Consider the following 15,839-nt stretch of genomic DNA (forward strand, 5'->3'; position numbering starts at 1 on the left):
AGATCTGGCCCTTCTTGGAAACAACATAAATGAAACTTTGTATGAATGAAAGTGTAGAAGATCACTCTTTCCTGGTTAGTGAAGCATTTAAAAGATTTGGAAGTTACTTGGTGCAATCAGCTCAAAAGCTGATGTCTCAGGTGTATCCTGGGCACCCTATCATCTGATCAGATTGAGTTTATCCTGACGGGAGAAGGGCTTCTAAGAAGGCATTTAAGAAAGATGGGAATGCATGGTAAACACCATCAGAGCAACCTATCTGGATTGGAACTCAAGCTTAAGGGATTCTGTAAAAAAGGCCCAGTTGATCAAGGCAACCAGCCAGAGGAAGTACCCTCATGAGTCAAATCTGCCTTTGTAGCTCCCAGTTAAACATTTTTTTCTCCATAACTGATGGATAATCGACCTGTTAGCCTTTTTTTTTTTTTTTCAATGTTACATGCATCCTTCTGTTGTAGTTATGTTCAGTCTGCAAAACTGTACAAGCTAAGAAGTGAACTTCTGAATAGATCCTTAATTGTTTTTCTTTTTGATATATCTTTGTAAAATAAATGCACATACACAAATGGAAAGCTGCAGAATGCATCCAAAATAAATTAATGAGGGAAATAAGACATCCCAGCTGCAGCATTAGAGAAGTATGTAAAGAGTACTAGCAACTTTGCTTTGCTGCTTGCACAAACCTATAGTAGCAGTGACTTTATCATAACTTTAAAAAGGCTTAATAAATCTTCTGAGTGAAAAAAAAATTACTATACTTTACATTGCTCTGGCACCATCACTCTTCTTAATGTGCTGATTTTACTAATTTCACTAAGGGTATGGTATCATCATCAATACCACTTGGTTCATTTAAAAGCTGCTCAGTATGTTACACACTGGAAAATTTCAAAATATTTTTCTAAATATAGATAATAAAACAAAGCTAAATTAGCATAGCTATTTTTAAATATATTGCTAAGTCAAGCATATATTGCTATACACTGCACGGCAATATACAAATAGCTGCTGATTTCTCTCATCTGAAGTTGTTAATACTAAATATCTTACACATTGTTATGGTTCTCTATTTATAGTAGATTCTGTTTACATATCTAAGACACCGTATTTCCTCCTTAGTCACATAAATCCTTTTCCTCAAAAAAGCTACACACCTATTTAATATTTTAACAGAGTGGGTGAGGTTGAATGGGATGTCTTGAGAACAACTAGTCCAACCTGCTCAAGCAGGGTCAGCTATGCAGGTGCCCAGAACCAGGTCCAGCTGGGTTTTGATGGGTACTCCACAGCCTCTCTGACCAGCCTGTTTGACCACCGTCCCATGAAAGAAAGTGTTTTCTTGTGTACAGATGGGATCTCATGTGTTTCAGTTTGTGCCCAATGCCTCTTGTGCTTGAAGTGAGCACCACTCAGAAGAATCTGGCTCCTTCTTCTTCACTCCCACCCACCAGGCATTTTTACACATTGTATGCTAAGTACTTAAAGGCTACAAATAATCCTGGTAATATCTCACTTAGATTACTGTAATGTGTTGAAAAGTTTTGCAAATACATTTTAGGAAGCATCTTTATTCTCCCTTTGTGCTCTACCAGTAGTATTTTTCTCCAGCAAATCTGCTAAATAGCTTTTTAAAAATTTAAATAGCCCTAGAAAAAGCTAACTCTCTATCAGTGAAACACACTTCATCGGTACATCAAATTGAAGGGAGCATCAAACATTAGGGAAATGAAATGAGAACAGCTTGAAATCTCTATACACCAGACAGGCAGGTGGTTGAGAGTGCTCAGGCTGCAGCTTTCCATCCATTTCCTCTGCTGCAGTGCAGTCAATGCAGGGATAGCCAGTCTCTATCCCTGACCACCAGCAGCTGCTCAGTGAATCATCCTGGGGCAATAGGTTCGTGTGAAAAATGCCTCCTTCCCACCCAAATCAGCTCTTATTTACCCCAGTCAGTTCCTCAAACTGACCCGCCACCAAATCATACAAAGTTATGCCTGTACAAAGGCAGAGTCTGTGCACAACCAGAAACAGAAGGTGGGCAGCTCTGCTGATCAATGTGAAATCCTACTTCAGTCTGCATCCCTAACCTGTCATCACAGCACTTACAATAGCTTAAAGAGGATCACTGCAAGATCTCTGTAGCATCTAAAATGAAACAAACACTTCTGCATGGCTGAGTCATTCCATTACTTTGTGATCTGTCTATGCACAGTTTTAAGTGCTGTAAATGACCTAACTCCAGATGCCACAGTGCAATTTTATCAATAGTACTTGAATCGACTATATAAGCTTTGGACATAAAAGACTGACTCATGCTGTTCCAGATACTCTATCTGCAGGACTACTTACCCTCTTCTATTTCTATACTCAATATGACATCAAACACCCCCTACCCACCATATTTTCCTACTGTTAAGGTTAAGGAACACTAGAAATGAGGGTATAAGAGGCCAGGATGGGAGATTTAAGAAAATTACCAAGAGTTCTGCCAGCCTTTATTTTCACTTGTGTCCAAATTTAATGTCATAAATAAAAGAGCATTTTTTGGTGTGCCATTAAGCTAGCAATTTTAAAAACATTTTCCCAGTACGATAGTTTGAAAAATGTTTATTTTGTTTGGAGCCTGTTATATTTAGGAAGAAGAAGCCAAAGAAATACAAAATATCAGAATCTCACTTCTAAAATAAAAAGTTTAGAAGTACGGTGCCTGAATAACTTTTTGACACTGAAGAGAGCCTGCATGGAATGGTCCTAGGAGGAGTTACATGGAAAGAAAACCTTGCAGTGGATTAACATTACCAAAATCTGCTCTGCATGCATACAGGAAGCAAAATTACCAGTATTTTTCTATGTGTAAAAAACTTTCATTTTTACCTGTTTGGAAAAATACTCTGGCAATTGTACTGCGACACAGTGGACATGGAGTGCTGGTTGGATTGTCTTTGGCAAGCATCCTTAAGCAAGGTTCACAAAAGATATGGTGGCATGGATAGCACATGTAAGGATTGAAATAAACATCCAGACACACAGCACAGAGATAGCTTTCTTTATCTCCTCTGAGTCCATGTTCATCATCTGTCTGCAGGTTATCATTTGCAGGCTGCAAGAAGAAAAAGAGAACATATTTTCACATTCAGGTCATAACTGTTTTTGATAAAGCAATTGTTCAGAAGGTCACTTTAAGTAGTGCTTAAGAAGATGGTACACACCAGTGATACTCTTAAATTTAATACAGGTTACTTTTAACAAGATGATGAAACATTCAACAGGAATGTCAGAAAAAGTTCTCTGTGGGAAAGAAGAAAAATCACAAGACAGTAAAAAAAGGAAGTCATAAAACCAAAAAGGCTGAGTACAACTGTATTATCATCAGATTTCTTCTTTTAAAATGAATTTCAACAATTTATATGTAGCTGCATTACAAAAATTGTGGAAACACAGAATGGTTTGGGTTAAACGGGACCTTAAAGATCATCTAGTTCCTACCCTCCTGCCATGTGCAAGACACCTTTCACTAGACCAGGGTGATCAGAGCTCCATCCAACCTGGCCTTGAATACTTCCTATAATGGTGCATCCACAGCTTCTCTGGGCAACCTGTTCCAGTGCCTCACCATCCTCACAGTGAAGAATTTGTCCCTAATAGCTAATCTAAACTTATCTTCTTGATGTTTGAAGTCATTCCCCCTTTACATGCCCTTGTAAATAGCCTCTCTCCATCTTTCTTGTAGCCCTTTCAAGTACTGGAAGACCACAATTCGGTCACCCTTAAGCCTTCTCTTTTCTAGTTTGTACAAACCAAATTCTCAGTATTTCCTTGTTAGAGAGGTGCTCCATCCCTCTGATTATTTTTCTGGCTTGTCTGAACCTGCTCTAATAGGTCCATGTCCTTCCCGTGCTGGGACCCCAGAGCTGGATGCAGCACTGCAGGTGGGGTCTCAGCAGAGCAGAGGGGCAGAATCCCCTCCCTGGCCCTGCTGGCCGCGCTGCTTTGGATGCAGCCCAGGACACGTTTGGCTCTCTGGGCTGTGAGTGCCCATGGCTGGGTCATGTCCAGCCTCTCACCCACCAGCACCCCCAAGTCCTTCTGGGCAGGGCTGCTCTTGATCCCTTCATGCTTCAGCCTGTACTGGTATCAGGGCTTGCTCCAACCAGGTGTAGTGTATTTCACTTGGTCTTATTAAACCTCATGAGATTCCTGTGTACCCACTTTTTGAGCTTGTCCACATCCCTCTGGATAGCATCCCATCCTTCAGGTGTGAAAATACCTTTACTTTGCCAAGAAAGGCAAAACAAAATAAAAATCTCTAAAAATAAAACTGTGGATTTTTCTGCTTTTGAACAGTAATTTGTGAAGGCCATGCTCCAAAAAGAATGAGTTCGAAACAAGCTGCAACTTTATTACTACAAAGCACAACATAAACATTAGAGTAGAAAGCCTAGGAACTTCTAACATCTTTGGTGACTGCTTGCTTTGGTCAGCACATATGCTTCAAATTTACTTGCACTCATATATTTGTAGGAAGACATAGTTGGACTTCATAAATGGTGCATATCCCATATGAATGTAACAACTTGTGTATATTGCCATGTTCATGCTTTGCTCTTGTAAGATGACTAAACCTTTCCAAGTAATCTGAAAAATCTGGTATTAATAGCACCCAGGGTTTTTGACTGTCGTGATTAACGAATGGTACTCCTCAATTTAGTGCTCCCACTGAGACTCTCCAAAACATGTGCCACTCACTTGCTCCCCCTCCCCTCTGCAGAGGGCTGGAGAGGAGAATTGGAAGCACAAAAGGTAAAGATCACAGGCTGAGATAAGAACAATTTACTGGGAACGGCAATGAGATGAGAAAATTAACAGTAACAGCAACAACACTAATGGCAGAAAGTATAAGAAAAAAACCCATTATTGCTCACTGTGGAAACTCCTGAGAATAGATATTACCCCACTGCTCCCTCTGGCTCAGAACTGGCACCATGCTTACTCAACTGGAAGGAAGCCCTTCTCTCCCTTCCCCTGACCCCAGCAATGACCTGAGGTAGAATAGAACAATCCTCCAGGTCCTAGCCATGTTCCCTCCTGGCTGCTGCAAAAGTTAACACTATCCTGATTAGAATGAGGATATTGGCTTAAAGAAAAAAAAAAATTATCTTTATGGGAACCAGTCAGGAGAAATTTACCATGCTCTACCGCCTCTATCCATCTTCTTTGTTTCTGGTTTTCTCTTTCACAGCTCACAGAACCCATTACAGTCCAATATCCAAGAGACCCACCAGGAAAAACAAAGACAGAAGCATATCAGACGCAGCTGAGTGTCAAAACTCTTCTCTCATGCCCCTTATTTTTGCAGTGGCTGAGCCAGCGGCAGTGGAGGCCAAGGGGCCAAAGGGCTCCGGAGCAGGAGAGGCCTGTTGGTGGGCCAGCTCAATAGTTTAACATCACCCCCAGGCTCAGAGTGGGAAAGAAAGCCTCCCCCATCAGGCTTTGTGGTTCTATGCAGATTTGGTCTGTGTGGTTGGCTGGTTGACCATACACACCTTTTACCTCTTAAAAGGTTGTAATGCAGTAAGTTCTCCACTCCAGGTTCCCCCCATTGGCCCTTGCCCCTCGCCACTCCCCCAGAGCTTCCCCACTGGCTCCCATTCCCTAGCCCACCTTTGTAGTGCCCTCATGCCCTCATATCACTAATCCCTGATGCTTGCCCTGCTCCTATGTAAAACCCTGGACCCTGCATTGTTCTGGGTTCTTTGTCACGGGATCCCTTCACAGTGTGGCTGCTGTGAACCTCTGTCTGTGGGACTCTATACAAGGAACCCCTCCTGACTCTTTGCCTCTGGTAACGCATGAGCTATCCAGCCTGAGTGTGAGTGTGTGCTTTCATGCCTCTATTGGCACAGGTGTGAAGTTAGCCTGCTGGTGTGCCACATGGCACTGCTGGAGCGATCCCTTCCCAGGAATGCTTTTGGGAAAACATGGTGACCTCTCCACCGACCACTGCACCGCGTTACCTTACTCTAAACTCCCAATACTTGCGTCCCCTGTCCAGCTGGGGTGGGAAGGGATAGAGAAGCTTTGGTGGGTGCCCGGAGTCCAGCCAGGGTCAACCCACAACACTACATATTACAGAGGCCACTTTTGACACTCATAGGCCATCACAGACCACTACTGCCTGACACTGGTACTAAAAGTTAATGACAATTGTTAATATTCGTAATATTGTGGTTACTGTAGATATGGGAATCTCTAGGTGTTTCAGAGAAGATTACATTTATGGCTTACTGGTTTGGATTTCTGTGTCTCTCATTACTCCCAAAGAGTATCTCTCTCTGTGGGAGATACTGAACTCTGCAAATAGTGATTAAGTCCTTAACAGTATGGCTACTGTGAAATGCACTAAAAACACAGAGTGTAAGTATTAAGCCAGGATTTATCAGTTCTGGATAAACACTTGTCCTTTCATTCTGTGTCAGCCTTTGCATTGCACTTTCCAGGATATTACGTGCCAAGAGGGCTTGTAAATTCTGACCTGCTGTGCCAAAAATGCACGGAGATAGTTTGGGTTTAGCACTGTGTCCAAATGCAAGCTCTTGTACAACCAGGAATGTCAGTAACTGTGTGTCTCTAACCTTAGAACTTACCACTCCAGCTTGATTTTCTCCACTTGACAGGGTCCCAGAAAACTTCAGTGTGTACGGAAATTTACTACAGAGGCAAGTAGGTAGTACTGATAAGCAGGCAGCATAGATGTGGCTGGACTAACATCCACAGAAGCTAGTCACAGACAGCAACAGCTTGGGACCATTACTTCCAGCTCCATGCTGTAGGAAATGCTGTTAGAGCAACGTTAAATACTAGAGTATTACAGCTCTCAGTAAAACTGTTTAACTCAGACTGTCTCTGCACTTACAGCAGAGAAAACTCTCACCAGAACAGAATGGCAAAGGGTAATAGAATTGATTACAGCTAAGTACTTTTAGAATGAAGAAAGCTTCATAATACCATTTCTTTGTAAAAAAAGTGGAAAATAATTTGGTGGAGAAAGTGAGGAAAGTAATCTCAGGTAATTACAGGACAGATGACTTCAGCAGAAATTAGGAAACACTAATACATTGTGAAAATAACAGTCCCCTCCAACCCCGCCACATGAGCTTGCCAGTGCTGGGTTAGTGTTTGCACTTGATGATCTTAAAGCTCTTTTCCAACCTAAATGACTCTCTGATTCTATGTAAGGTCAAAATCATAATTAAAATCTAGCACAAAACCAAAATATGCGGAAGAGCAAGTTCTTGCTGACTGGTTTTGATGAGCACTGTTTGGAAAGAAAATGGGTACAGAGGAGCTGACAACAACATAAATGTCTTACATAAAGCACTTAAGTAAATAAGAGAGCTAGAGGCAAAACGGCTGAGGACTCAAGGGTAATGGTTGGTTCTGAGACAGGTTTGTAATCATGGTAAGATGAACAGACAGGGGTATCTCAGAACCAACTGCGATTAGGAAGATCAAAACTATTCTAATGTGCAAACAATATCTAGTTAAGAGTAATTTTCTTAGTGGAAGAGATGTCTTTTCCACACCTTTGTGACCCTTTTCAAAAGACCTATGTAGGCACATGGCATTATTCAGTACTGCAAAGCTACAACCAGAGGAACTTTTTTATGCAAGAAGATAATGCACAATAATTTAAACAACCATTATTTTTTGGTTTGCAATTATGTGGTGCCTATGCATTACTAGAGTCACGGCTTTAGTGTATGAGAACTTTACAAGCATAAACCAGAATGGTTTTCTTACAGGATTATAGTACAAACAAAATTGAGAAAGGACATGTAAACATCAAGGACAGTAAGAGATTGCTAAATAATAACATAAAAACCTTGAAAGCAAAACTATTCCTCCTAAGAAATGAAGGAAAGGTAAGAGCCTTTCATCTTCGCACGTCGATTGGGAACTGCTAATATGGATTTGAAAGTAACCCCTGATATTTCACTGGTTGGATATCTAAAGGACATTAACAAAAGAAAAGAGAGGAACAGTGGATCAACTTCTGTTTGAGAAGCCTCCAAAACATGTTAAGTAACATGGAGTCTAACACAGCGGTGGTTGAGAAGTGGCATGAGGGCATTAAATACAGATATTGGAGCTTGTGAGAAGTCACTGCTACTGGACTGCAATGAAGTATTTGATTCAGTTCCACATTCAGAAAGAACACATGCACCACTGAGTAACGTTATATTTAATGTATGATTTATCTGTAATAATGTGAAAGACCTAGACCTAGTGGTTATAGACACTTACAAGAAAAGATTTTGTAAGAATGCTATCAGTAAAAGGAAGTTCAGAGTAAAACCTGGAAGTATGATCAGAACAGTGGTAAAATCATATAAAGCACATAGGACATTTGACAAAGATGCCCCATTATGAATAAAAAAAACTTGCAAAACCCTTCATTTTAAACTGACCTATTCAGAATGCTTTGTAAGCTCAAAAATGTCCACAGCTGAAAGGAATGATGACTGAGGAAAAATCAGTTTTATATTTCATATGGTTATCCTGCAAAGAAAACTGCCTCTAGAATGATTTGCAACTCTAAACCAAACTTTTTATTCTTCAGTTATAATGCAGAATCAGAATCATACACCTCAGGTCTGAAAAAGTAAGAAAGCGTGAGTATTGATACTGTTTTGTACAAAAACAGAACAAAAAGAAATAAATGCTTCTTTGTTGCTGCTGGACAAAAATATTAGTAGGTTTAGTCTGGTTTCCAACAAGAAAGTAGCTTATAGGAGTGCCATGTCTATCCATACATCAGATTGTCCCACAAGAGCTTTTGAGCCTCTCAGTCAATTGCAAAAAAACCTGGAACAAGGGTTATGACATCAGGTACATTACTTCCTGAAAATATCTTAAAATTGATAGGTATATTGAGTACAGGGACTGAAATGACTGTCATTGTTATAGGGAAGTCTTTAAGTGCTCTGTTGCTTCAAACAGAATTTATCTAGCCTTATTTCTGTAAATAAATTAGTGATTTTTAATGGAATTTCAAAAGTAAACTCAGAAAAAAAAATCCAATATTAAAATGCAGAAAAACCCTACCAAAAATTTTTGCTAGCTATACTAGCAGTAGTTCTTCCAAATTAGGCCATAAGGTATGCCAGGGTTTGTACGCCTTTGAACACCGTTTCAGTTTACTGGTATAATGAATACAAAAGGACGTATTTTGAGGTGTTTGGCAAAACTAAGGTTGAAACATATAAATCATAATAGGGTAGAGATATCAATGCCCATGGCTTAAACATCTTTACAAATCAATAATTGAGTCTAAACTCCCTTCACTCTAAATTTCTCCCCATACAACATTTCAGAAAAACCCAAAGGCAAGCCAAAAACTTCAAAGCAGAGCCAAGCAGCTGAGGCAGCTCTGTGGAGCTATCTATTGCCATGTCCTCTATTCAAAATCACAGAACCACAGGATGGGTCAGGTTGGGAGAGACCACACTGGTTCTTTTCTATCAACCTCCCTTCCCCAGCAGGGTCATTCCAGAGCACATGGCACAGGACTGTGTCCAGACAGTTCTTGAGTATCTCCAGTGAGGGAGACTCCATCAACTCTCTGGGCAACCTGTTCCAGTGCACGGTTATCTACAAAGTACAGAAGTTCTTCCTCATGTTCAGGTGGAACTTCCTGTGCATTAGTTTCTGCCCATTGCCTCTTGTCCTATTGTTCAGCACCTCCGAGAAGAGCCTGGATCCATCCTATTGACACCCTCCTGTCGGACACCTGTGTACATTGATAAGGCCCCCCCTCAGTCATCTCTTCGAGGCTGAGCAGGACCAGTTCCTCAGCCTTTCCGTGTAAAAGAGATGCTCCAGCTCTTTAATCATCTCTCTAACCCTCCACTGGACCGGCTCAGGAGCTCCATGTCTCTCGTCCTGAGGAGCCCAGAACTGGACACAGCTCTCCAGGTGAGGCCTCACCAGGGCTGAGTACAGGGGCAGGATCACCTTCCTCCACCTGCTGGCAATGCTCTTCCTAATGCACCCAGGGTAGCCTTCTTGGTAGCTCATTCAGACTCACTCTTCTGCATTTGGGGTTGGTAAAGTGCTCTAGGGGAAACAACTGAAAGACTTTTTTTTCATTATTTTTCTAGAGAAATTTCTTTTTAGAGCTAAGAAGCTAACAGTGGTATTTATTTGGATGTTGGGTTGCTTTTGGTTGTATTTTTTTTTTTTCATTCAGCTTCATTTAGAAGTTGCCTTAGGCATTGGAATTGTTCATCAAGCACAAATACAGGTTGGATGGAGCTCTGAGTGACCCAGTCTACTGAGTGGCATCCCTGTCCATGGAAAAGGGTTGGAACTAGATGATCTTTAAGGTCCCTTCCAACCCAAAGCATTCTATGATCTTGTGTGATTAGGTGCATTGTAGACCAAGGCTTCAAAGGCAACTACTGATAGGACACATATACTAGAGTGTCTTAAAAAAGAAAGAGTATAAAAGGCCCGAGACACAACAAGTTAATCAATTTGTTTCAATGAAATATTTTTACTTTGTCAGGAAATAAAGGCTTATTCGGTGAAGAAGTGGGAAAAAAAAAACCCTCAGAAAAAACAAACAAAGGGAAGAAATGATCTAATATATTTTCTTTTTATTCCTGTACATACCTCACAGAAAAAGAGAAACAACTATTCTAATTTATTGCTGATTCATATTGTTTTAATCAAGTTAAAACAGACCAGACAGAATTGTTTCTTGTGCTAGATGTTGTACATGGGTATTCGGCACTTATCCCCTTTCTTTCCAAGCATCTTATATAATATACTTCAGTTTCTTATCATGATGGATTTGAAATTATTTAAGCATTTTTTGTTACGCAATCTGTTTAATCTCTGCAGTTCCTTCTATTGAGTAAATGAGCCTTTAGGCTTTTGAAATATACATCTAAACCAGCAGCTCTACATATTATTACCCTTTTGGAAATTTCTCTTGGAAGAATCATATTTATTGTTAAGGAACACCTGTAAACACAGCTTTTATGAAAATATCTTGAAGATCCCTGCAACTACTTCATAGACTTACAACAAAGTTTTATTCCTATTAAAGTAATTCAATTATAAAGATAAACTGAGAGATAGGCCACTGGAAAAAATATTACTCAAAGTTCTTGTACCACAATCATCTAAACACTTTAATATTTATAATCACCCTTAACTAGTATATAAGAAATTAGTAGCATGTTACAAGCTTATCTTCACTTTTATTTTGCATTTCATACAACACGTACACAGTTTATACAGGCATTTAAGAAGACGATGTAAGCATTATAGCTAAGTGGCAGATGAAGATTTCCACCAAAAATAAAGATCCAGGCACAGCTATTAGTGTGACTAGATCTAAGAATAAAGCAAATATGAACAATTATTCATCTTTATTGTAACCGCTATTTCAAACAAAGAGAAGGAAAATTCATTCAGGCCCAGAGGCCTGCAGAAACTTCTCTGAATTTCCTAGAGCCCTGGTATGATGTCTCAATGATAGACAAAAGGATCTGTTGTAACAACTTCTTCATTTTTTTACAGAAGTTGTAGGGAAGAAAAGGCAATTATTCTTCCTCCTTATGGTACCATAGACCTCCTTTGCATTTTGGAAACTGAAAGGATGCAGAATTGGCACTATCATGAGTGCTAAACATTCTACTCAGTTTTACAAACATATTTGAACTGGAAGGTCAAATTAGAGTCCTAAAGAAGTAAATGAACTGCAAGAACAATTGTTTTTTGTTTGTTAGAGCAAAACAGTTGCTATCTACACCTGAAGTCCTCCTCTCCAGTACAGTGAGAGTACAACTCCTCTCTAGTACAAACTTGTAGTTGTTCTTGTTCCTGGTAAAAAGATGAAGTCCTGTCAATTTACATACACAGTGGGCTGGACAATCAATAAAATATTTTGGCTTAAATATTAATTTTATACCTGCAAAAACAGCTTTTTTTTTAATTTTACCAAAAAGATTTGCAGCACTGAAATAACAGACAAGTGCATATTTCTAAATACTTTTTCTAGGATTTGTGTGAATGTATACACTATTACTTTTAGGGAAAACGCTCATAACGGTATGTCTGTGAAAGAATGTCTTGAACAGTGCTGCTACATTTTGGCAGCTTTGCATAAGTATAGTATAGGAAAGAATGCTACTGAAATGCTTCTTGTCATTTGGTATTAATTTAAGGCAAATTACAGTGATGCATGACACAATCTGAGGTAGCAGCATACAAGAGACCCTTAGTGAAGAATACCTCCTCTTATCATTAACACAGGTCTCTTCCCCAGCACTATACAGCAGAAAGTGGAGGAGACAACATGGAAGAGTGTTGGTCAGATGTGGAGGTTTGCTACTTTTCTGAACAGCATTTATAAACTGTTTATACTCAGTGGGTCTCCACTTGTGGAACACTGCTTTCCAAAACAGTAAGATCAATGTACAGATTTTAAGTTCCCTACCAGTCTCAATGCTCCTGGCATTTCCCAGCTTCAAGGTAAAGTTCTTTCTACTCATAAAGTCTACAGTAACTACAAAGATTTGTCTGCTAGCAATGAGCAAAAAATCAACAAAATGAGAGTTACACTGAGTTTTTGGCTGCTAGATATAGTTACAGAAGACTTCTTACTGTTTTGGACGGAAAGATGAGTTTGCTGAACTGAACTCTCAGAACAGGCTTTTTCAAAAATGTCTTCTAATAATTTTTACACAAATTCCTCACTATTACTATGTAGCCATGACCATCCTTTCAGTCATCAGCTGTGGTGGTTACATGATCACTCAAATTTTATGAATACAATAATAACATGTTTCCAACACAAGCTGGGGTAGAAGTGAGAAAATTCTTGCCTTTTATTCATCAGATAGAAGATAATTTAGTTAGGATTCATAACAGCTATAACCAAAGGAGGTCTTTAACCCAGATAAACTAACTCTGCTTTTATCTTTATTCAACAGGATGCACATTATGGTACGACCAACTCTGACCCTTCATCTGGACACCTGTGGCATGTGACATCCTTCTGTATGGGCTGCGTGCGCACTGTGGGCCTTAGATTGAGCCTACTATTTACCCCAAAATCAAGAGTTATGAATCTGCAAGGATATCGCATAAAAAGAAAGATTCACCTAGTGAGATGAATCGCTTTAAAATAAGTTGTCCTAAAATTAGGAACCTAAAGCTATATTTAGACAATTAAAGGACTGTTCCAGTTTTCAAAAGTTTCCTTATCTGGCTGGAGCAACTGGGTGATCATCTTGCTTAGAACAATCACGCCACCTATTTAAGTGGGTTGACTAAGTTTATTAAAACCAGTTTAAATATTGATTACTGAAATCGATTCCATCACTAAACAGTGCTTGGAGTACAGCATTCAATTGCTCTGAAAGAAAATTAAGACAAGCAAAGGGTTTCAAAAAAGAGTATCTCTGAGAAACTTAGGTGAAGGTAATCAGATTGCATCACTGTTGCTTAATTTTTATACCTACTAAAATGACTATGGAATAATCCTAGCTTCATCACAATCAAATGTTTTAATTCACTTCTTATGCAGTTTGGAATGACTTGAAAAATTCACATACAGTTTTTCCTTAAAATGCAAACACACACATCACCAAAATACACAGGTACCTGTTTCTACTTAAAAAAATAAATCAGGAAAATTACATTAGATTTTCCATTACTACAAACTTACTGGAAGTACAAATCTGTTTGATTTTCTACAGAAGCTATACTGCTTTTCTGGAGATTTTCTCAAAGTTGTAAATGACATTTTTAAAAGTAAAAAATTATTTAAGGTTGAGACTCTTAAGCGCCATCAACAAAGAGATCTTTATCTCCATTTTGATAACATAATTATCTGACTCAGTAAAACTTGCAGTTTGTAATCCATCTGTAGTAGACATTGCAATGCAAAATTATAACAATAAACAACCAAAATACAAAAGTGTTTCAGGTGTCCTCATGCAGCAACAGAAAAAAAAAAAGTCCCTTTTGTTCTTCTTTTTGTGTAACCCTTGGAAACTGATACTGAAACTTGATCCTGTGCTGTTGAGAAAAATAATCCAGGTGGACCTGCAGTAACAAAACGCAGCACAAATGTTGTGTATATTGTTTTTTCTGACAAATAATATATAGATGCTCAGTTTGTAATCCTTCTCTCCTCAATTCTAAATCTTTATGATACTTTATCAGAAAATTTATCAGAAATATTATTATAAACTGTGGTTCTGTATTGGCAGTAGTCAGCAACAAGCACTACATTCTTACCTTGGTATTTTATTTGGCTATATCCAAAGTAATCCAAATTGTGCAAAAGCTTATTTTCCTCAAATTTAATTGTTAGATGCCTCAACGTGAAAGTGCTAAAGATGAATGGATTCAAAGGGGTCAGCTGTCAGTATTCTGATACCTGAATAAATCCACTTTCCAAATACTTAAATTAAGCTCCTGTTATGTAAATCTTTTCCGCCTGATAAACAGAGCAGTAATGATTGCTTACTTTTTATTTCATAGTATAAGTGAAAAATTTTACATGCATGCATCTTTCTGTAATTATTAGTAATTTCATACACATATCTGTAAACACTTCATTTCACACAGAGCAAACTACATTCCCTGAACAGGTATGAGACACTGACACTTTATTTTATGGAAGGCATAAATTTTCTGTGTTAAATAAGCAAGATATTGCACCCTACTTTATTTTCCCCAGATGTTATTTAAGAAGACAGTGAGGCCATTTTAAATTTCCTTTCCATTTCCTTTCTCATGAGCCTTCCTACAAAAGCCTTGAGAGGTCTCAATAATGACCTCTGAAGATTTCAACCTTTTCTCTCTGCTACAGTGTAACTGTATATTTAAAAAAATACTGCAGATTTTTCTTCTAATGAAGTATCTCACAAAGCCTTTCAGAAACTGAGTATGAAAATCCACCATCCAAAAAATGTATCAGTGTGTAAAGCTTTTCTTTGGATTTGCAGGATACTGAAACAGAAAAATAATCTACTATTTCACATTTCTCTGCCTGGATTAAAAAAGTAGGCTGCAACTACAAATGTTGGTGCAACACACCAACAGAAAATTGAATTTTATCAGTTACTACTTACCTTTCAACAAAGACGATGTTACCATGAAATATGATTTGTGATCCTTAGATGAAGGCAAGATTCTTGTTTGAGGGTTAACATTTTTCCAAAACATACCAGAAAAAAAAATTCACCATAAGCATGATCATCTTCTCATGTCTAAAATGAATCTGAACCTTTGGATTTAGCTTAGCACTGGTACACTTTATCTAAAAAGCTTAATTGCTTGTGCAACAAATTGCCATCTACATTCATTAAAATTCTCACAATACATGGATTTACTGAATTGAATGCACTGCCCTATACTTCTTATATTTGACCCAACTCAGATACATGACATAATGAATACTTGGATCTGGCTATGATGGCCAACATGCAAAATAATTAATCATCCGAGGACAAAGCACCTCAAAAAATTTCACTGCTGACATCCTAAAAATACTTGCAAGACTGACAACAAGAAGATATAAAAGCGTTAGGAAATTTGTTGAATCATAAAGAAAACTAGAACACACGGCTTACAATGTTTTCATGTGAAGAACATTTCAAAATATACACAAGAAAAAAAGAACACCAGGAAGGGTTACTTCAGACTTACTGTTCTACATGGTGTAAAATAAACTGCAATTTATTTCTGTGGCAAAGTATTGTACTATAGTTTGATATTAGAATATCTATCCCCTTTCTGAAAAATTCAACAGATTT

General features: G+C 38.5%; 1 protein-coding gene across 1 annotated transcript in view; it reads right to left on the reverse strand.

Annotated features, from left to right (window-relative positions):
- The window catches only part of RNF180 (ring finger protein 180), a gene marked incomplete at both ends in the record, with an annotated part of 84,218 nt that overhangs the window by 18,573 nt on the left and 49,806 nt on the right, over positions 1–15,839 (reverse strand). The window contains 1 exon segment of the mRNA XM_082301693.1: positions 2,875–3,100. Within this exon segment, the coding sequence (XP_082157819.1) occupies positions 2,875–3,100 (226 nt within the window).

This window comes from Coloeus monedula, assembly GCF_965178545.1.
Source record: "Coloeus monedula genome assembly, chromosome: Z".
In the NCBI taxonomy this organism is placed as follows: domain Eukaryota; kingdom Metazoa; phylum Chordata; class Aves; order Passeriformes; family Corvidae; genus Coloeus; species Coloeus monedula.